The 23,121-nt window shown below is 40.5% G+C and overlaps 1 protein-coding gene across 1 annotated transcript; it reads right to left on the reverse strand.

The window, feature by feature from the left end:
- Positions 1-1,094: 1,094 nt before the first annotated feature.
- LOC146685883 (calpain-1 catalytic subunit-like) lies at positions 1,095-21,552 on the reverse strand. Its single transcript, XM_085441790.1, has 22 exons — positions 21,433-21,552; positions 19,226-19,493; positions 17,116-17,185; positions 16,916-17,034; positions 16,307-16,440; positions 16,051-16,225; positions 15,271-15,345; positions 15,106-15,191; positions 14,816-14,890; positions 14,529-14,689; positions 11,572-11,729; positions 11,265-11,276; positions 10,962-11,170; positions 10,807-10,846; positions 10,637-10,702; positions 9,422-9,479; positions 9,283-9,344; positions 7,606-7,674; positions 7,381-7,459; positions 2,500-2,616; positions 2,270-2,322; positions 1,095-1,703 (listed from the first exon to the last, which is right to left on the reverse strand). The coding sequence occupies exons 2-22, from the start codon at positions 19,475-19,477 to the stop codon at positions 1,677-1,679; spliced, it is 2,097 nt and encodes a 698-aa protein (XP_085297916.1). The 5' UTR covers positions 19,478-19,493; positions 21,433-21,552; the 3' UTR covers positions 1,095-1,676.
- Positions 21,553-23,121: the final 1,569 nt, after the last annotated feature.

The following is a 23,121-nucleotide window of genomic DNA, read 5'->3' on the forward strand; positions in this document are numbered from 1 at the left end:
GAATCCTGAGCCTATAACAGCATAAGACTAATCTCAAAAGCAGACAGAGTTTCTCTACAAGCAGCAAGTAAGTCTGCAGTGGAGGATGAAAGTTCTTTATTAAGTTAACATGGTATTTGAGGTGTGTAAGATATCACAGGGTTTGAGTATTTAGGACTTTTATATGTAAGTGAAAGTTTTTAAAATTTAACTCAAGATTTAACAGGGAACCATTGAAGAAACGCTGACATACTGGGAATATGTGTTTCCTGTTAATTTCACTACAGTGTTGTGGATTAACATTCCCTTTGTACCTTCTGAAATGCTTGAGAGGGGAAACTCTTGGTACTGTCTTGGAATATTTACAAACATTTAGCAAGGCTACTGGTGTAAGTAAATTTATGCTGGAAATTATTAGAGTTTCACTGAGCTCATGCTCACTGGGGAGTTTTTACACAAGGAAAATGGTAAATGGCCTGTATTTATATAGCGCTTTTACTAGTCCCTAAGGACCCCAAAGTGCTTTCACATCCAGTCATCCACCCATTCACACACTGGTGATGGCAAGCTACATTGTAGCCACAGCCACACTGACAGAGGCGAGGCTGCCGGACACTGGCGCCACCGGGCCCTCTGACCACCACCAGTAGGCAACGGGTGAAGTGTCTTGCCGAAGGACACAACGACCGAGACTGTCCAAGCCGGGGCTCGAACCGGCAACCTTCCGATTACAAGGCGAACTCCCAACTCTTGAGCCACGATCAAGAGTTGAAGTGTGCCACTTCCCATGATGCTTGATGAGCTAGCCTCTATACCTAGGTGCTTTTCCTCTACTACATACCCTTACAGTTTACAAACACTGAGCTGCAGCTGAATCAATGAATACCTTCCAGATTCTGGTGCCAGAATTTGAATTCATGGTTCATTTGCTAAACTTCTTCTTCTTCTTCTTTTTTCTTTATTTAAATGTATTTACATGAAAAATTTCCAGTGATTTTGAGTGTTTTTGATAATGGCCCTGAATGCTTTCCAAATGATTGAGCCTTATATGTAAAAAGTAACCTGAACCTGAAATGAGGAGTTGACAGTGGGAAAATAAGAAAAAGCCAGATACATATGTGCATAATGCATTTATCAAAAAGAGCTGCATTTGAATAACGATATAAAATCATTTCAACAGTATATTGATTCCAACCACACTGGTGCTTTCTTGCACTGTTGTGTCAATAATGAGTGATGAATTAATCAATAAAGCATCATGGCCAAACATTGCACCCTCACATACAGTAATCTATGTGTGTTTAATGAGCTCAAAGTGCACAAGGAAAAAACATCCTTTATAGCCTTTTCCTGTTTTTCTGTTAGAACAGTTACTAATTCAGAGCCGCCTTTTACATGCAAGCACATTCTTGTAGTATTTAATTTTCATTGATTATTTATATTCACGTTATATATCTCAGATTGTTCCCTCTACAATAAGTTTCTGTCTTCTCTGTCTGTCTCAGTAAAAAACAAATTGCCAAGTAAATGACAATTAAAAATAGAAATGTCTACTTTTTGAGAAAAGTTATCTTGAAAGCATTTTGCATTTTGGCAATTATCTAAATGACAACTTAGAGCTTAGCAGGAAAAATATACATGGATATCTTCTTCAGTGCGTGCAGATGAACTGTGCATCAAACGTCCATTCCTTTGCGTTAAGTGTACATCGAAATGTACATCCACTGGAAATAAAGAGAGACCGGTTGTTAGTGCAGTATGTGCAGCCCCTCCACCTATCTCCAAGGACATCCTGGCCTACTCTTCTTGATCACTGGCTGACATGGGAGAGTCTTCAACTGACATAGCTCTCCTCGGACTGCTGAACTATAAAAGCTGGCCAAGATAAAAGGCTCAGTATCTTTCATCCCTCTTTGATGGCTATATTTGTAACTCTCAAAAACTTTAATCATAACAACATTCAAAAAAGCTGCACTTGAGGGATATAAGTGAAATCAGTTGAACTTTTAGCAAATGCCAATCTAAGTTTGCCCTTAACACATTAACAGTTGCTAACTGTCTAACCTTACCAACGTGTTTTAAAATCCCGGACATGCCCTACTTGGTCACAAAGTAGCTCAAGTTATGCACAAGGAGTATGCAACTGTTTCCTTTCGTGTAAAATAATTTATGAATAGTATATAAATTTATTTTCAGTTTTAAAAATAATGTATTTTTCTTTCCTCTGAACTTCAAAATGAATCAACATGTGTTATAAAATGTACTAATGAGAACAAGCTGGCTTTATTACCTCAGACTCTTGAAGAGTCATTGCTTTTCCATCAGATAACTGTCTGAAGATTTCTGTTGATGGGCAAAAATTAATTGAATCTCTTAAAAGATACGTATAAAATTAATGTCTTCCACAACAAAAAGGTTAAAGTTTTCCATTGTGAGGTTGTATTTTTTGACTGACTTACTTCAGATAAATCACAAACAGAAATAAACAGATCATAGCTTGTCCCACTTGTCTTCACTTACTGTTCATGCAGTCAAAGCGAAGGATGAGACTGATGAAGCTCTCCAGCGTCATGTGTCCAGAGGAGGCGCCGTAGCGCAGAGCCATCAGATTCAGCATGTCGTCACTCACCCTTATTCCTGACAAGCACATTAAACACACAAATTCACATTAATGACTTACATTGAGACTTCGGTCAGAAACTCTTAGATTCTAACAAAGTTAACAAGATGGCGCTGGTGAGGTCGGCTGCCGTCACGACTGCTCCGACCACCTTTTCTTTGTCTTTGTTTTTTAAGTTAGTTTTCAGCGTCTCTAAATCGGCAAAATCATCACCATTGGGTACATTAGGTATGACAGTGACACTCTTGTTTCTATTGGTATACAATGTACTCACAATTCGAAGTTTTTAACTCCGGATCCGAGCTGGCCGAGCGAGATCTTGAGGGAGAACAAAGGGAAGCGGAGGCCTAGAGGGAAGCGGCGGCTTAGAGGGAAGCGAGCCGGCATCAGGAACAGGCTGAGAGCTCGTGCACACCGCACACCTCTGCCTAGCATCCTGCTTGCCAACGTCCAGTCACTGGAGAACAAGCTTGACGACCTCAGGGCCAGGATACAGTTCCAGAGAGACATTCGGGACTGCAATCTCCTCTGCTTCACCGAGACATGGCTGAACCCAGCGGTGCCGGACCACGCCATCCAGCTGGCCGAGTTCTTCTCGGTTCACCGCATGGACAGGACACGGGACTCGGGGAAGTCAAGGGGAGGCGGCGTGTGTTTAATGGTGAACAACAACTGGTGCAACAGTGCGAACGTTGTTCCTCTCACACGCTCCTGCACACCAAATCTGGAACTACTGTCCATCATGTGTCGTCCTTTTTATCTACCTCGGGAATTTACATCGGTCATTATAAGTGCCGTTTATATTCCACCACAAGTGGACACGGTCACCGCCTTATGCGAGCTGCATGAGGCACTCACACAGCACCAGACACAACACCGGGATGCTGCGCTTATTGTGACGGGGGACTTTAATAGTGCCAACCTCAAACGTGCAGCGCCAAACTTTTATCAACACATCACCTGCCCCACCCGAGGTGAAAGGGCACTGGACCACTGCTACACTACGGTCAAGGACGGCTACAAGGCACAATCTCGCCCTCCGTTTGGCAAATCCGATCACGCCGCCATCTTCCTCATGCCAAAATACAAACAAAGGCTGAAACAGGAAGTTCCGGTTCAGAGGAAGGTCGCGCGCTGGACGGATCAATCGGTGGCCGCGTTACAGGACGCACTCGACGACGCAGACTGGGACATGTTCAGAAACAGCTCCGATGATGATGTCAACGTGTTTACGGAAGCGGTTGTGGGATTCATTGGGAAACTAGCGGATGATACCGTGGAGACAAAGACTATCACAACGTTTCCCAACCAGCAGCCGTGGGTGGATAAAACCATCCGCGACGCTCTGAGATCCCGCACCGCTGCCTACAATACGGGACTCACGACGGGGGAAATGGACCCGTACAAAGCCGCATCATATAACGTGCGGAAGGCGGTGAAAGAGGCGAAGCAGCGCTTCGGGAGGAAACTAGAGTCACAACTCCAACAGAGTGACTCTAGGAGCCTGTGGTGGGGACTAAGGACAATAACGGACTATAAAGCACCAACAACCGGTATGACGAACGCGGCTGTGACTCTGACAGACGAGCTGAACACTTTCTATGCTCGCTTCGAGGCTGCAGCTAAGGACTCCAACAATGCTAGTGCTAGCGGCGCTAACGGCTGCAGACAGGAAGATACTGCCAGCACCGGAAACGTGCTCGTCATCTCCGAGCATGAAGTAAGGAGAGCCTTCAAGAGAGTGTAAAATAAGGAGGGGATGTTTTTCTCATTTTCATTCATTATTTTAATATGGCATTATTAGTTCATTAGAAGTATATAACCAGCTTTGCATTAAGCATAAATTGAAGTTTTTGACCTTACATTATTCTTTGCATTACAGTGATGGTGATAACTTTAGTTTGATCTTTTCTTACAGGTACCAGAATAATAACATGATTTTCCATTGCAGATGTAACCATGATCATTCCATACACATTGCAGTTTGTTGCTTATTCTAGAGTTGTGCTCAAGGTAATTAAAGGTTAAAAGCTACAGCCAGCGCGAGTCTGGCTGATCTATGGAGGGCAAAGGCTTTGAGCTTGGAAGGCCGCACGCGCTTACACAGCACTTATAAGATGTTATTCTTGGTGATTTTGTGCTTAGTCATGTTTTAATATGTTTTAAGTAGAAGTAGCTGATCCAGCAATATTCATTTAATATTATATACTTGATTTAGAGCAATACACACTGATGGTCTTAACAAATGAAAGAGTCCTTGTAGCTGCCATGTTGTGTCTTAGCAGGGTACAGACGGTTCCAGGAGACGGGGGCAGTCAGCGTCTGCCCTCGGGAAGGAGACAATGTTATTCTTTGTGTTAAATAAAATTGTCAACATTGATTGTATTACACCTGTCACTACGCATGAGGGGGCGTTCTAATACCCTGATTTCATAAAACTATGGTGATGTGTTTTTTGAGATGAGATCTGAGACTGTCTGCATACAGTGTCCATCTCCCACGTGTGTGATCATTAAATCATCGTTTGACTCAACCCGACCGGACCAGTGTTGTTATTGTGGGTTTTTCCTCTGGTGTCCATCCCCAATATTTTGAACCTTAACAAGAGTGAACACCAGGAAAGCAGCAGGACCAGACGGCATCCCAGGTCGTATCCTCAGAGACTGCGCATACCAGCTAGCTCCTGTGTTCACTGAGATATTCAACATCTCTTTATCTCAGTCGGTGATCCCCACATGCTTTAAAGAGTCCATCATTGTTCCTGTCCCGAAGAAACCCCACCCTGCTTCTCTCAATGACTATCGCCCTGTAGCCCTCACCTCAGTAGTGATGAAGTGCTTTGAACGCCTGGTCAGAGACTTCATCATTTCTTCACTACCAGACACACTGGACCCACTACAGTTCGCTTACCGTCCAAATCGTTCCACAGACGATGCCATCTCTCATCTCCTCCACACATCACTCACTCACTTGGACACTAGAAGGGGGAATTATGTTAAAATGCTCTTCATAGACTACAGCTCTGCATTTAATACCATAATTCCCTCCACACTCACCACCAAGCTGGAGCATCTGGGACTCAGCTCATCTATGTGTCAGTGGATCTCCAACTTCCTAACTGGCAGACCACAGGCAGTAAGGATGGGCGGACACCACTCTCAGCACTGGAGCCCCCAGGGGTGTGTTCTGAGCCCCCTGCTGTACTCTCTGTACACATGACTGTGTGGCCACTACCAGCTCCACCACCATCATCAAGTTTGCTGACGACACCGTCGTCGTGGGCCTGATCTCTGATAACAACGAGACGGCCTACCTGAAGGAGGTTAGGAATCTGGAGAACTGGTGCCAGAGGAACAACCTCCTTCTAAACGTCAGTAAGACAAAGGAGCTGATAGTGGACTTCAGCACTAAGCAGGAGAGGAACTACCAGACCCCCGTCATCAACGAGTGCCCAGTGGAGAGAGTGGACAGCTTCAAATACCTCGGAGTTCACATCACGCAGGACCTGTCATGGGCCTGTCACATCAACACTGTGGTGAAAAAGGCCCGTCAGCGTCTCTACCACCTCAGATTCTTGAGAGACTTCCAACTGCCCTCCAAGGTGCTCAGGAACTTTTACTCGTGCACCATAGAGAGCATCCTGACGGGAAACACCTTAACCTGGTTCGGGAACAGCACCATGCAGGACAGACGAGCTCTACAGAGGGTTGTGCGGTCAGCTGAGCGCACCATCCGCTCCGAGCTCCCTGACCTGCACTCAATCTACAGCAGGCGATGCTGGACCAAGGCCAGGAAGATCGTGAAGGACCTCAGCCATCCCAACAACAGACTGTTCTCTCTGTTGAGGTCAGGAAAGCGATTCCGCTCCCTGAAGCCCAACACAGAGAGACTGAGGAGGAGCTTCTTCCCGCAGGCGATACGGTCTCTCAATCACACCACCACACAGTACTGACCCACACATATAGTTCTTACACACACACTGGACATTCTGGACATTGTTTTCACTTCATCACTTAATCACTTTAGGCATATTTGCACTGCACAAGACACTTACAAATGTGGATTGCACAACACTGGACATTATATTTCTTTATTTCCAGTTAATACTTGTACAGCTGCTGTTATTGTGTGTATATATATATTTATATTTCTTCATACATTCTTATATAGTTCTATACTGTGTATTGTGTATTTTGTTGCACAGTTATTTTATTTTTTAACTTTAATTTATATATTTTATCTTATTCTTTCCGAGATTGACGCTGGCAGCACTAATAGGAAGATAACCAGAATACAACCAGATGGCCATCGGCTGAGTCGAGTGTCCATTTTCAAAGTAAAGCAAGTTGCTGTCATTAGCAGAGGCTGACTCAGATTGATTGCAACTTGTTGGCAGTTTATCTGCATTTATAAATAACATGGCTGTTATTTGCAAACCTTCACCAATCTGTCAGACAATGATGCAGTCAATCTGAGGTACACCATAATCCCTTGGAGACAGGTTGCCTTCCGCCAGGTGAAATGAGCAATCTCTTTGCAATTGAAAATGTTTGCCATGAGATTGAAGGTGTTGCAAGCTCTGGGCAATCAGTTGGTGATCGCAATTACTTGCATACGACCAGCACAAAGCATCAATTGCCAAGTTTTTTCCCAGTCACAAGAAATAGCAGTCCTATTTTTTGTTGTGGTGTGCCTTAGCCATTTGGGAGTCCAGTGAGAGGATTGCAGGAGAGTGTAGTTTCAGGAACATTAATGAATGAATGAATTCCAAGCAGGCCTACCTGAAACTAAGAATGCATTTCGTAGTTCTCTCAGTGACAGCGTTCCGGTTCTTGAAACATCAGTGCGGAAGAAAATTTCCTAGAAAACAAAAAGAAAAAAGCCACAATTGGAATGTAGCAGAAGTATTATCCATACATAATTAACTATAGAGCAGTGCATGTAGTTCAAATTTTTTTTTATTTTTTTCAGCATCAAATATTTAACCTAATTTTCATTGTCTTTACCTTGAATGTAACAACTTTGTTCCACAGACGAAGAAATTCCTCACTGTTGAGTTTTCCTGTAATTGATGTCTGTTTTACCCAACATTAAGGCAACAAAGCTATGTGTGCGAGTAAAACATGTACTGGCCAACTGGGTAGCTCCTCTACAAGCCAAGAAGCTGTGCTGACCAGTGTTGGGGAGTAACGGAATACATGTACCGCCGTTACATATTTAAAATACAAAATATGACTAACTGTATTCCGTTACAGTTACCGTTTATAAAGGTGTTATCAGAATACAGTTACTTGGTCGAAATGAATGGATTACGCGAGGGTATTTTCCTGTTTCATATGTTAGGCTATGCCCTCTTTATTTTTGGTTTCCACGCTGGTGGAAACCCAAACAAAACACGCATTAAGAGGCTCTAATGTCTGTGTCTCAATCTCGCAGTCCATGTCACCTCTACTTGCAACCCGCATAATGACGTGAAGAAATATTTTTAAAAATTATTCACAAAAATGATTTAATATGAAGGCAATAGGGAGAGTGTTACAGTCATCGCTCTAAAGAATGTAGCCTCATGGGCAGTGTAGTCCGTGCTGCAGGGTGGATGGACTGCCATACTCGTTATGTGTCTGTGAGCGAGGGAGGAAGAAAAAGGAAAAGTACGAGCTGTCACCGAGCAGAAACGGGAGCTGGAAGCATGTAAATATAATAATAACCACTGCAGCCAAAAAGAGTGCCTGACGAGCCCAGCTGTAAGTAAGCTGTTAAGACTCGACTTTACATCGTGTTCGTGTTTTCCTCCGAAACAATAAATTCCTTTCGAGCAGCCTTTCAACGCCTCTCTCTGTCTTTCACTAGCAAAGTTGACCCAGACAACAAAGTAAAGCTAGTTTTCAGCTACGAGCCCGACACGAACCCGACGTATTAGCCAGAGGTCCCTTTATGGTTTTACGCCTTTACGGTTCGGAGCCGCGGACCTGTTTTATATAAGCGCAGAATAGTTTTCTATACGAGATCGCTGCAAAAAGTGCAGCCTTACCTAATGTCCACCCTAGTGTTACTCATTTTATATTAAGATTTAAACATCTAGTTGGTATTAGTATGGTGAATAACCTTCAGTAAAAGTAATAGTTCGCACTGCAATAGTACATTCATGTAGTTGTAAAAAGCATGATAATATATTAAGTAATCCAAAGTATTCAGAATACGTTACTCTCATTGAGTAACGTAACGGAATACGTTACAAAATACAATTTGGGGCATGTATTCTGTAATCTGTAGTGGAATACATTTTAAAAGTAACCTTCCCAACACTGGTGCTGACCCACTAAAGCGTGAACTCTACAGGACTACTAACCATATGAAGAAACTCTCATAAAACCTCAAAGTGACAAGGTGAAGACTTTTCTAACTGGCCTTTTTCCAAAAACATGAGATAAAATTAAGACTTTTATTTGGCAAGAACTCTGAGATATCCTTCAATGCTACATCCAGATGAACAGAATTTGTTGGGACTTCCTCACCTGGATTGTTGACTGTTTAACTCTGTTTAAGATACTTTTTGATATTATTTTCAAATTACTTGCTGTGATCATGCATGCAAATGTTTGAAAATGTGGAGAACATGTAAATCTATTATTTGCATTGTCTGAGTGACTATGACAAATGTCACATGCACCACAACAGGATACATCCATTAATGCAACCATGCTGCGACAGGCGTCAATACTGAAGCCTCCAGATTTCAGGTCTCCTAAATGAAACAGAAATATATATTTCAGAAATATATAAATCTTGAGCTCTTAAGCTGTAGTCTCTTGAAGTCCAAACCTTTTAGGATGTTTTCATTTAGAAGCCTCTGAAGCTGCTCAGCATCCACTTCTTCATACTGGAAACGAAAACAGGGTTTCTCTTATACTTCTGTTTATGAGCCTCGGTCACTTGTTAACGTCCAAATTAAACTGTCCACACACACTAGCAAACACACACTCTGACTAATTTGTGTATTGCTGTAATTTCTCTTTTACAATACAAAATCTTTGCTAGCTTTAGCAAAACTCTAACCCATCAAGCTAAATATTACGAGTTGTAATCCAGTTATTTCAAGTTGCCCCGAAATAATTATTTTAGATGGAAAAGATGGATACATGAAGTAATGCATGGCTATTAGTTCAGCATGTGGGTGCAATTCTAGGGCCACTGTTATTCACAGTTCTCATAATTAAGTGAGTTACACGTTGATTTTTGTCGTGTCTGGAAACATCTAAGTGCTTTCAAAAAAGATTTGAACTCAGATTAAAACCCATTTAAAAAAAAAAAAAAAAAAGTTTCCAATAAAGCTGGCTAACATTACTTAGCCAGTTAAATATTGCTACTTTTCATAGGACACTAAATTAGAAAAAGTTTGTCTATAAGTACCTTGGTTTTATTACTATGGACACTGAACTTGTCTTAAAGAAATGTGTAATTTAGAGCTATACAATGCTAATATTTAAACAGTCTTTTTCCATTTTCATATTTTATTTCTGTCTTATTTATATCAACTTAGTTCTTCAGTAAGTTAAGCTTTCTTCACCCTACTGACCCAATAATGATGTGTCATACAAGATATGCATATTTTGATCCTAGCTTAAATTGCTACTAAATAACCAACAGTGAGAAGACAACTAAACCACAAGTGCATCTTTAAAGTAGCCAAAAAATTAATCAGGATGATTAAGCTTTCACTTTAAAATTTCTCACTTTTATACACAACTGATGTTCTGTTGTGGATTTTTTTAGTTGAGAACAAATGTAACGAAATGCATTTAAACATTCGTGTTAGCACGTTTTATGTTCATTGTATACAGAAGTCAAACAGTTTTATTTTGTGTACTGAAGTATAATAGTTAGTCAAACCTCTCACAGATAAGTTTTAGATAAAGATGAAAAAAATCTTATCAAACAAACAAAAGTTTCCACTGTGTGATAAAGCTCAGTCTATATAAGAGAAATAGTAAACTCAACAGTGTCAAGTATGCTCGTGAGAAAATAACAGGAAGTTACCTTGTCAGAGTGTTTATGGAAAAACTCTCTCCTTTGTTCATCATCTTGTTGATTTTTTACCTTGACCTGAAACAGAGAAATTAAATTCTGTGTTAAATAAAAAGCTATTTACATATCATTTAGCATATAACACAACCGCAACCAGACGTGATTTATTGTTGAACACCCACCTTCTCATCAAGCTCATGTTTGTGATCACCAGAATTATCACTGCAGAGAAAGAAAAAAATCACAATTTATTTGTTCTTGTCTGTTTTGCATATATCTCATGCAGATTGTTCCAATTTAGCAATGTTGTGTTTGCACAAACAATGAGCGTGCATACTAGCAGTTGGTCTCTGATTTTGCGTGGATGGTCAGGATAAAGGAGGCTGTCTCGTTGGGATTGAAGGTGGATGGCACAATCAAGTATTCCCCATGCTTTAACATAAAGAACTCCATCACCTCACGGGCATTCAGGTAGGTTTTAGTTTGGGCAACAGGTGCCTGGGATTTGAAGAACTCCTCTGTAAACTTCCCTCTCTGTGTCTTATACTGAAATAGCAGGTAGATATGTCAGTTATCTTACACCATTTAAAGTGGGACTGCTGTATCTGTAAATGGGAACTGGATACAAACTGTTTCTTACTTTTTCAGTCACCTTGAAGGAAATCAGTGCAAGTTGGTTCATGTTCAGAATAAGAAATATACTCAGTTAGTGTCAGAATACAACCCTAATGAAATCTGTATGCATCTTTTACTAATGATTATATGCTCTTCAAAGATGATGACAACTGAGCCAAAGGTTTAATCATTGAAGGAATAGCAGTGTAGCCTTCAAGTTGAGGTTATCCTTATCACCATCCTGACGTGCAATACCTTTGCAACTTGGAAACGATTCAAAACATAAAAGTGTCATGACATTTCCATATTAGGCAGCAAAGAGTAATGTTTACCTCAAATATGAAAAACCCAATGTGGAGGTTTTGCGCCAGGTGTCTGTTCCTTTTTTCGGGCTTTTGCATGAGAGACACCATTATGTTTTTATCACCGTCTTTCTCTGAGTATCCACCGCAAATTTTGAAACGACACTGTGGATTAGTCCAGAAACTGTCTAGAAAGCAAATAAAAAACATGGTTTATTTGCTGGACACAAAAAAATGAAAGTTCAAAAATGAACCTGAAAGCAAGGCTGGTTAAATAGTCCAGGTCAGGTGGGTGAAAGGTTCACTGAACTTTTGTTTAATAAATGACAAAGTCATGCAATTAAATGAGCTATATAGATAATATACTGTGGAAAAGACTTTACAACTCTGTTTATGGGTCTGTATTGTTATGGATGTCCAACTTATTCTTTCCATTCACAAGAAAAATCTATGTTACCATATTTGGGCTTTTAATATTGTAACATATTTTTTACTACTGGTTACAGAATTTTAATACCTACAATACTTGGAAAAAATAGCTGAAATTTGCATTCACATTTTTTTTAGTTTAACATAACAGAGTTATGTTAAACTAAAAAAAAATAAGCAATGACCTTAATACTAACTACACTAACTAAAGAACTTGTTGCCCTATTGGACCCATTGTTAATTTTAGGGTCCGCATCAAGACTAAAAGAATAATCTTATTTAATAATTGCTGAAATAAATTCCTACATAGCACCTATGACCTTCAGGACTCTTTTATCTCTTTTAATTGTCTATTTCATCAAATATAATAAGATGGATAAAGAAACCGAGGTTCATAAAAATCTTAAATGTGAATCTGTTAAATATTAAAATCACACAAACACTACATGTATGTGTTCGTGCTTTACCAATTTGTGCTTATTTCGGTACATTCTTTCTAGTATACACTCTCGGTCAAAAGTTTTAGAACATCCCAATTTTCCCAATTATTTATTGCAATTCAAGTCATTCAAGTCCAGTGAATAGCTTGAAATTGTACAAAGGTAAGTGAACTACCGGAGGTAAAAAAGATAAATAAATAAGATTTTTTTTTAAATGGCGTGGTTACCCAAATGAATGTACATTTTTGGAATTATACACAAAGGCCTTTTTCATGGAACACAAAATGGGTTAGCAATTAAAAGCTGTGCTGGGACAATGGAGGTTGATCAAGCTTTGAAAACTTCAATTACTGATTCCTACATGGGTTCCAACTTTTCTGGATTCCTTCCAACCCCCTCTGTCTGCATAAAAGCAGTATGAAACACACTGTGGTACCATACCCTTGTGATCAGTTGAACAGTACTGTACTGCAGAAAGCACTGCGTTGCTACAAAAATGGCCAGAAAAATGCAATTAACAATGGAAGCGAGACAGACCATCATAACGCTTAAAAATGTATCCTGAAAAATTGATTCTGTTCATCTGGACGAAGCGTTTTCAGTCGGAGAAACATTTCATGACAGTGAGTACTGTTTTCTTCCCCATCAAAAGGCACTCAGAAACTGGAGCAAACTCTGACAGGAAGAGGTCTGGCAGACCCAAAGCCACAAATGGTAAATGGCCTGCATTTGTATAGCGGTTTTCTAGTCCATAGGACCCCAAAGCGCTTTACACTACATTCAGTCATCCACCCATTCACACACTGGCGATAGCAAGCTACATTGTAGCCACAGCTGCCCTGGGGCACACTGACAGAGGCAAGGCTGCCGGACACAGGCGCCACCGGGCCCTCTGACCACCACCAGTAGGCAAACATGGTTAGTATCTTGCCCAAGGATATTTGGCATGCAGCCAGGATGCAGCCTGGGATCGAACCACCGACTTTCTGATTAGTGGCTGACCTGCTCTGCCACCTGAGCTACAGCCACCTCAAATAACTCAGAGGACACGTTTCTGAGAAACTACGTGGCTCACAGGACAACAGCTTCAAGCACAGTTTAATAGTGGTCATAGTAAGCAAGTCTCAGTTTCAACTGTGAAGAGAAGACTTCGAGCTGCAGGTTTGACAGGACAATGCTAAGACATCAGAATAAGACAAAGAGGCTTGCCTGGGCCATGAAACATCGCCACTGGACTACTGAAGACTGGAAGAAGGTATTGTGGACTGATGAATCAAAATTTGAACTCTTCGGTTCACCATGCAGGATCTTTGTACTCAAGTAGGGGAAGAATGGTTCCACAGTGTGTGGCATCAACTGTCAAACATGGAAGAGGAAGTGTGATGGTCTCAGGCTGTTTTGCTGGATCCAGGGTGGGTGACTTGTACATAGTGAGAGGCACCCTAAACCAAAACAGCTACCAAAGCAATCTGCAGCGCCATGCAATACCCTCTAGTATGCACCTAGTTGTTCAGGTGTTCATCCTACAGCAAGATAATGAACCAAAACATAAATCCAAGCTATGCCACAACTACCTCAGGAAAAAAAGAACAAGATAAGCTTGAAAACATGGAGTGTCCAGCACAGTCTCCAGAATTAAATCCCATCGAGCTGGTTTGGGATGAACTGGACAGAAGAGTGAAAGCAAAGCAACCTACAAGTGCCACACATTTATGGGAACTTCTGCAACAGATATGGGAAGAACTTTCAGAATAATATTTGATTTCTATTGTAGAACGAATGACACAGGTGTGTCCAGCTGTTCTATGGTAAATGGTTATTGGACTGATTCTTATATAGAGCTTTTCTCTCCTGGAGCACTCAAAGCGCTTTGTATCTGCCAACGGTGGCTACTTTGAAGAGTCAAAGTTGATAGTACATTTTGGTCTCTAAATTGATTCCATGATTTATTTTTTTAACTCCAACTGCTTATTTGTACAATGTTTTCATTTCAGAGTGCAATGAGACAGTAAAATGCATAATTTTCACAAAAAATAAATAAAATTGGGGTGTTCTAAAACTTTCAACTGATACTGTATGTATTTAATGTTTCAACGCATTTGCAATGAGATTTAATACCTCTGTAATTAAGGCAACCTCCAGCAGTGGTTCCTGCAACCCATCGGCCCTCATACACAGAGGTCGTCCACTGACTAGAGTCACTTTCATTAAAGAAGTCAGGAGACAGCCCGCAGATGTCAATATCTGCGTAGAACTTACAGAAATCTTCAAAGGTCATCCTGTAAAAATCAGATGAATTTTGAGATTACTTGTTTTACATCTGGATGGGCTGTTAGGGTACAATGCAAAAAGTGTTTGTATTTTGTGTTTGGTTTTTTGTTTTTTAATTTCACAAGTTTTCTTACCAAAACTCTCCATCATCAGCCACTGAAAGGCACATTTCACGGTCTTCAGGACTCACAGTTTGCCACAGAGGAGACCTCAAAGAAAATTTGTCATTTTATTTAGACAAAGAGACAGCTTTTCAAAATTCTTTTGAATATTCAAAGGGAGTTCAGAAAAGCTCTCCTGCATGTGTCCACAGCCATACTTGAAATATAATCTTTACACTAGATAGAAGGCTACCACATAGGTTTTGACATTGATTTGCTTTCCATCTTTTAAGTTGAGAGCCATGAGTGTGAGTCTGACTTACCGATCACTCCAGTCTCCTTTCCACTCTCCTTTACCCCAGGGATTCCACAAACGCACAAGGTATACGATTTTTCCTCGACTCATCATCTGACCGCAAACCACCATTTTTTTTTGTTAATTTTAAGTATCATTTGATTTTTTTTCTATTTCCAGTACAAATCTTTACCTCTTTGATACCTGTCACAGTGTATGCATGGCCTGCAACCAGTCCATTTGGTAATATTTCGTTACCAGATGTCTCCTACAAGACAAAAGCATTTGCCACTAGTAAAGTAGAATATTATACATTAAGAACATCAACTTCTATTGATGATGATGAAGCCAATAAATCATTTTACGTGTGCAAGTGACTGTGAAATTGTTTGCTTGTGGCTAAATTCGACACTACTTTGCTCAGATGTTTTTCAAAATGTTATTTCCTTGCAGAGTTAAATATATACTAAATGTCAGACTGGCATGAGTACGCACAATAACTGAACAAAAGCAGCTTTGGTGTCTTAAAACAGGACCCATTCATTTATATCAAACTGGCTCATGTAAGCAAAGGTTTTCCAGCATTTGAGTCTTGATTCTCTGTCTATAGCACACACAGAGCCATCCCTGCCTTGCCAATGAACTTTATCCTTGGGTAATGTCAAGACCATGTTATAAGTGTTACAAACAGTCGTTTTATAGCGGCATTTATAAAGTGACTGTAATAAAAGCTTATAACCATGACTAAGGTCTTTTTAGCTGCTTTGGCAGATGTTTAAACCTCTGTCTCTAGGTAGATTCTGACAAAATGATACCACAACTGCGCCGGATACAGTTATAAAACTTTATAGGTGTTTAGTGAGATCAAAATGAAAGTATAAAAACAAGTCCTGTATGAGTGAGTATAGGGCAGCAGAAGTATCAGGGACATTAAGCCAATGCTGGTGCTTCTGTGTGGTGTAGTTCTACTTACCCTGGGAGGTGTACCACAGCCCATCAGTGTGTTTGATTTGCCAGCTCTGCAGATCAGCCCCCACAGGCTTGGACTCGGTTGTGACAGCTCGATGTTAATGTGAACGCCACCGGTGAAGTCCATCATAGCCTCTGAAGGAGTTCCAGCAATCATGTCGGAGTAGGAACCACAAACCCTGACAGGATAATACAGTTTTTTAATATTTAGAGAAATCACACCTTCAACTCTCATTATGTCTAAGATTAAGATTGCATACTTAGCATAGGCTTTCTCCAGGAGAGCAGGCCAGAATTCATTTTGGTTTTTGGAATGAACAAAGATTAGTCTGCCATTGATTGTTGGTAGTTTGTCATCAATGACCACATCCTCCCACTGCCCAAATCTCCAGAACTGGGGGGAAAAAAGAATCTAGCATGTCACTCTTGATTTATTATTTAAAAAAAAAAAAGTCTTGTAGCGTGTTGGCGCTCGACCTCGGTCTGTAAAAGTGATGATAGATGAAAAGATGATTCGGGCCAGGAATTTTGTTCCCTTTCAGGCCAATCTGATATTTAGGAAAATGCATATCCAGCAATTTATTTCCTCTCCTGTGACCCTAAAAGTTGCAGGATTCTGCATTTACGTTACACACAGTTTAGTTTCAACATGAAAATGTGTTAAAATAAAATATAAGCAGTAAAAAAATTTTTAAACCCATAGCACATGCTTTTTAGCTAGTTTATTCTGCTGTGGTTAAAATACAAACAAAAAGGAACATCTCAAAAATAAATAAATAAATCACTAAATATTTTTGACAGGTGTGTTTTTATTGAACACAAGTAGTGATCAATAAAAATATTTTGTGTTGTTACATGTTGGTGTTTACCCTGAAGTGAAAAATCCCACAGTAGTTCTCATCAAATCGTTGTTCAAGCGGGGCAACTTCTGCGAAAATGGATTTCTGGAACGTCAGCGCTCCGATTGACGCAAGAAACCAGCAGTTTCCTGTTCAAAAATATTCTCAGGGTTACCACAGGAAATCAGGTGAGGAGAACAATAAATATATTCATGAAGACATTTCCCTACCTAGTTTCCCTTGACCAAAATCAAACCTGGAGACTCCGTCAAGTACTAAGACTGGAAAACGAACAATTTCCTGAAAAAGGGAAAGTGCTGATCAGGAAGTAAAGTTCTGGAAGTGTTAAAGGAAAGGATGCACATTTCTTTTAGTGTATCCTTCACAAAAATGTGCATTTATTCATCCACACTGAAATAATCTTTCAATTATTTTAAGAGTCACAATAGCATGTTGAAGACTGTTGTTTCGTTGAACCAAACAAAAAAGCATACCTGAAATCTGTTTTTGGAAAGTATAAGAGAAGGTACTTGTACTTAAAGCTGCAGTGTATCAAATACAGTGGGGCAAAAAAGTATTTAGTCAGCCACCGATTGTGCAAGTTCCCCCACTTAAAATGATGACAGAGGTCAGTAATTTGCACCAGAGGTACACTTCAACTGTGAGAGACAGAATGTGAAAAAAAAATCCATGAATTCACATGGTAGGATTTGTAAAGAATTTATTCGTAAATTAGGGTGGAAAATAAGTATTTGGTCACCTCAAACAAGGAAAATCTCTGGCTCTCACAGACCTGTAACGTCCTCTGTAAGAAGCTTTTCTGTCCCCCACTCGTTACCTGTATGAATGGCACCTGTTTGAACTCATCATCTGTATAAAAGACACCTGTCCACAGCCTCAAACAGTCAGACTCCAAATTCCGTCATGGCCAAGACCAAAGAGCTTTCGAAGGACACCAGGAAAAGTATTGTAGACCTGCACCAGACTGGGAAGAGTGAATCTACAATAGGCAAGCAGCTTGGTGTGAAAAAATCAACTGTGGGAGCAATCATCAGAAAATGGAAGACATACAAGACCACTGATAATCTCCCTCGATCTGGGGCTCCACGCAAGATCTCATCCCGTGGGGTCAAAATGATCATGAGAACGGTGAGCAAAGATCCCAGAACCACACGGGGGGACCTGGTGAATGACCTGCAGAGAGCTGGGACCAAAGTAACAAAGGTCACCATCAGTAACACACTACAACGGCAGGGAATCAAATCCCGCAGTGCCAGACGTGTTCCGCTGCTGAAGCCAGTGCATGTCCAGGCCCGTCTGAAGTTTGCCAGAGAGCACATGGATGATACAGCAGAGGATTGGGAGAATGTCATGTGGTCAGATGAAACCAAAGTAGAACTTTTTGGTATAAACTCAACTCGTCGTGTTTGGAGGAAGAAGAATACTGAGTTGCATCCCAAGAACACCATACCTACTGTGTAGCATGGGGGTGGAAACATCATGCTATGGGGCTGTTTTTCTGCCAAGGGGACAGGACGACTGATCCGTGTTAAGGACAGAATGAATGGGGCCATGTATCGTGAGATTTTGAGCCAAAACCTCCTTCCATCAGTGAGAACTTTGAAGATGAAACGAGGCTGGGTCTTCCAACATGACAATGATCCAAAACACACCGCCCGGGCAACAAAGGAGTGGCTACGTAAGAAGCATTTGAAAGTCCTGGAGTGGCCTAGCCAGTCTCCAGACCTCAACCCCATAGAAAATCTGTGGCGGGAGTTGAAAGTCCGTGTTGCTCGGCGACAGCCCCAAAACATCACTGCTCTCGAGAAGATCTGCATGGAGGAATGGGCCAAAATACCAGCTACTGTGTGTGCAAACCTGGTAAAGACCTATAGTAAACGTTTGACCTCTGTTATTGCCAACAAAGGTTATGTTACAAAGTATTGAGTTGTATTTTTGTTATTGACCAAATACTTATTTTCCACCCTGATTTACGAATAAATTCTTTACAAATCCTACCATGTGGATTCATGGATTTTTTTTTTTCACATTCTGTCTCTCACAGTTGAAGTGTACCTCTGGTGCAAATTACTGACCTCTGTCATCATTTTAGGTGGGGGAACTTGCACAATCGGTGGCTGACTAAATACTTTTTTGCCCCACTGTATCTGTGTCGAGCTCTGACAAACTAAACCAGAAACCTGACTGTGCTGTTTTTGAACCGTAGAATAAGAAATTCTTCGTGTAGTGAGACTCAATCTAAATGCAGTGAAAGTACTAAAACTGAATTGCTCTTTTTATAATCAGCTGAGCAGTTTAGCTTTACAAAATTACACTCACTGCTGGTCGCCGCCACTCCACACAGGCCAGTTCAGAAGGGCTCAGTATGCCATGGCGTAGTATCTCTTGACCAATGGACCTTCTGTCAGGTAGAAATGTCTCATCAATGAAGCTTACTCCTCTTGTGAGGCAGTACTGTTTCAACTGCTCGTAGTCTTGGCCCAAGAACTTCTGGGGCTTGGTGAATTTTCCGAAACCGTCCTTCTTGTAGCGGGCCTCTATGATGTTCAAGCATACACCGGGAGGAGGCATCACTGCAGTTTTTGAACTGTTTACAAGAATTTTGCATTAAAAATCCAGAAAATATAAGAGATTAAAGAACGCAGCACTACCTATTTAGGTTGGGTATAGATCAAGGGTGTGGGAATGGCATTTCAAAATGGGAAGTCATGACACAAATGATACATATTTTAAATAAATATAATGAGCTACAGTATGATGGAAAAAGATAATTCCATTATGGTGCATAAAATCATATTTGCAGCTCGCTGAAAAAGAGCAAAAATGAGTTCAAACTTTAGATAGTTCATGTGAAATTATTGCAAATTGCGGTTCGCCCAACTATTATGAAACATAGTTTACAACAAGATTATTATTAACATTATAATACTAATAATAATTAGGCATTTTTGAGAACTTTTTTGTCAGGAAAACAAGGTTAAAGGCTTTTATATTAATTATTATGTTATATTGTTCCAAACATTAAAAATATATGTAAAATGTAAAGGTTTTCATTATGTTGGACCTTATTTGCATCCTGAATGGAAAAATTTCAAAGTATACCTTTAACATTCATTCTTTTTCAGGGGCTTCTCTTTTGTTAGTGTCTAAAAATGTAAACAAATTCTGCTATAAACACTTTTTTTATGATAGTCTTAAAAATATAATATCTTCATGCATAAACAATACCTTGTAAGGTCAACTGTGTTAGGATGCCTGGGTCGTTGACCCAGGGTTTTTGAGTTTATTATATTATTTATACTTTCTAGTCTTTGGTTTATTTGAGTTCTGTCTTATGGTTTATGTCTCTGTCTTCTTTAGTTGCTCTGTCTTTCTATCACCTGTATCCCCTTGTCTAGTTCACGTCTCTGTGTATCCTTAGTTCCTATATCCCCGTGTTCAGTCAGTGTTTGTGTCTGCCCTGGTCCCACATCTCTGTTCCCTCTGTAGTGCCTGCATGTGAGTCTGTGTTATGTGTTTCCTGTTTTACTTTGAAGGTCTCTGTCTTATCTCAGTGTGTTCATTCCCTGATTGCTCCTTCTGTGTATTTAAGCCCTGTGTTTCTCTGTGTCCGTGTCGCAATCTACCGTTTACCTTGCTGTGTGTTCTGTCATTCCTCCAGTTTAAGTTTATTTTGAGTTTTTCCAGTTATGTTATATTTTGAGTATCACATTAAAGCTGTCATGGTCCTGGGCCATGTTGGCCCAGTGTTCTTAGTTTTCTTGTATGTTTGTATTTTGTTCCCTGTTTAGGCTCTGTTTCCTGAGTTGCCCTGTTGTGTTGTTCCCTGAGTGCTTTCCCTTTGTGACTCTCACCCCCTGTGTGCCCCTCTGTGTATTCATGAGCCCTCGTCCCCTTTCGTGTTTATTCCGTGTCTCCCCTGCCCGTTATGTTGGTGTTCTCCCCGTGCTCTCTCTCCTCCTGTCTGAACCTCTGTACTTCCTGTTTCACCTCTACCGTCAGTGTTGTGTTCACTCCTGCCATGTCCCGTGATTATTATCAGTGTCACCTGTCTTCCCCGTGTGCTCCCACTTCCCTCGTTAACCTTCTGTGTATTTATGTCTGCGTCTCCCTCAGTTCTGTGTCACGTTCTCCCTCATGTTGTGTGGATCTTCCTGTGTCTACCTGCGAGTGTTAGTTTACTTTTCCCCAGTTTAGTTTTGTATTTCCTGTGTTCTGCCGTGCCAGCATTAAAGCTGTGTTTCTCGAGTTCATCCCCGTGTCTGTGAGTTTTGCATTTGGGTCCTCCTCCTGCTTGCCACACAGCGATCCATGACAAAAGCCATTTTGAGTTCACGACTGTCTCCGGAGTCTGCACCTTGGGTCCTATCCCTGTCCGCACACAGCCGCCACCTAACAAACTGCACCAGTAATAACATTTGAACTTACAAAGCCCATAGTTTGCATTCACAGCAGCAGGAAGGACCACACTGATACAAATGCAAATTAAGGATCATCTGGTTTAAAGTTTTAAAAGCAGGTCTTACCTCACTTACTCAAAAGTGAAAAGCTGTGCAGAAAAAGGTGTAGTTGCGTCGCGGTGAACCGGTGGGTGAGAACCAAGTAGCTTCGACTCTGCATTTAAGCACCTGAGGCTGTGCACGCCGTCCTTATGTTTCTAACACAGATATGAAAATCACCTTTGAACAAATCACGCCTGTGCTGACCTGTAGCTCATAATAATCTACTTCCTGCAAGCTACTGTATGACCAAAAGAGAGAGGGCCTAGAGAGAGTTTCACTTCATTCAAGTGACCCTCCACTAGCCCATATTTATGTGTATCACAGTCTTATACGTTTATGTGTTTATGGTATCCACTTTCATGTTTAGAGAACAGCAGTTGCTGTTAATGGTTAGCCTGTCAGCAGTAAAATTGAAAGTACTCACTGCTTGCAGTAGAGTAGAATAGAATAGAGTGCCTTTATTGTCACTAGACAGATGTACAATGAGATACAGAGCATCTCCTGCTCACTATGGCTGTGCTTCTTGTTGGCTTCCAGTATTTGCAGTCCTCACAGTATGACTGAAATCTGTTTTTTATATCTTTGTGTGAACCTCAAAAGTTCTATAGTTGATAAATAACTGTTGCCATAAAAAAAATCAACATTAGTCACCATTTTGAGATGATCTCAGCAGACACAGTGACGTGCTGAACACATTTAAGAAATCATTCTTTGTTTCTTAAAACAAAGCCCATATATTATATTTGTGTGACAGCCATCCTAAACCAAATTTGTGCCCACACACCTGTCAGACAAAGAGCCACTTTACCCCGTCTGACCCAATTTACTTAGTTAATTACCTTTAAGCAAACATACAAAGAAAACCCCTAATAAGACCTGTTACTGGGAGTCACATGGTCAGTAAACTGTCAGCGTATGTGTCGCTTTAGAACAAACATCCTATGAAATATAGACGTTTGAAGCAAAGTGTCCTGCCCTAAACAGCAGCATGAAATTTATAAATTGAGCACATGGCTTGGACGTATCCCAGGCTAATGTAAGGTGTGTGCCAACTACCATGACACACCTGCCACCATTAGCGTTAGACTTAATGATTATTCACTGTGTAAACAATAGCAGGCACACAGTTGCTTTCTGGTGCTGCTAAGCCTTGTTTAGTTAATAGGTCAAATTTAACAACTGAACTGACATTACACTGGCAAGTCAAGCTGAACTCTCTGTGACTGAAGATACTAAAGGAACCAATATTGTATTTATAGTTAACCTTTTTTCAAAAAGAAAGTGAAAAAATATGGTTAAAAATAGTTTCTTGAGTCCAGAAGGGCAGCGTCAGCCTACTTTAATGAGCAAAGTTGATTCAAAGGGTAATGAAAGGAATAAAATATTATATAGGCTGAGATACAGCTACTATTGGTCTGTGTATTATCTGTCAATCCATTCACAATTTAATTCAAGTCATAACTGAATGTTTGTGGTATAGAATAAGAAGTATTTACTAACTCACATTGAATATTATCACCCGTTAATGTTAATTATGTTAATTATGTGTTATAATTTATTTTAATGTGAGATGGGTACATTTGCGTGCTACCATCTGCACGGTAGCATGCAAAGAACAACTATAATCTCCCATATTTTAAAACATGTTTAAAAATGTCATCTTTGGACTTTAATACAGGGAATCTGTTACCTGTCTGTCATGAGAGCTCCACC

Source organism: Copadichromis virginalis, linkage group LG19 (assembly GCF_057382275.1).
Source record: "Copadichromis virginalis isolate Kocher_CV1m ecotype Utaka linkage group LG19, C_Virginalis_male_GT1.1, whole genome shotgun sequence".
Classification (NCBI taxonomy): Eukaryota; Metazoa; Chordata; class Actinopteri; order Cichliformes; family Cichlidae; genus Copadichromis; species Copadichromis virginalis.

Excerpts from the sequence above, each read along its gene's own strand:
- LOC146685883 (XM_085441790.1), bottom strand. The coding sequence starts at position 19,477 with ATGCCTCCTCCCGGTGTATGCTTGAACATCATAGAGGCCCGCTACAAG. Across the intron at positions 17,035-17,115 it reads TTTTGGTCAAGGGAAACTAG|GAAACTGCTGGTTTCTTGCG; the intron begins GTAGGGAAATGT and ends ATTTTTGAACAG. Across the intron at positions 16,226-16,306 it reads CTGGAGAAAGCCTATGCTAA|GGTTTGTGGTTCCTACTCCG; the intron begins GTATGCAATCTT and ends TTATCCTGTCAG.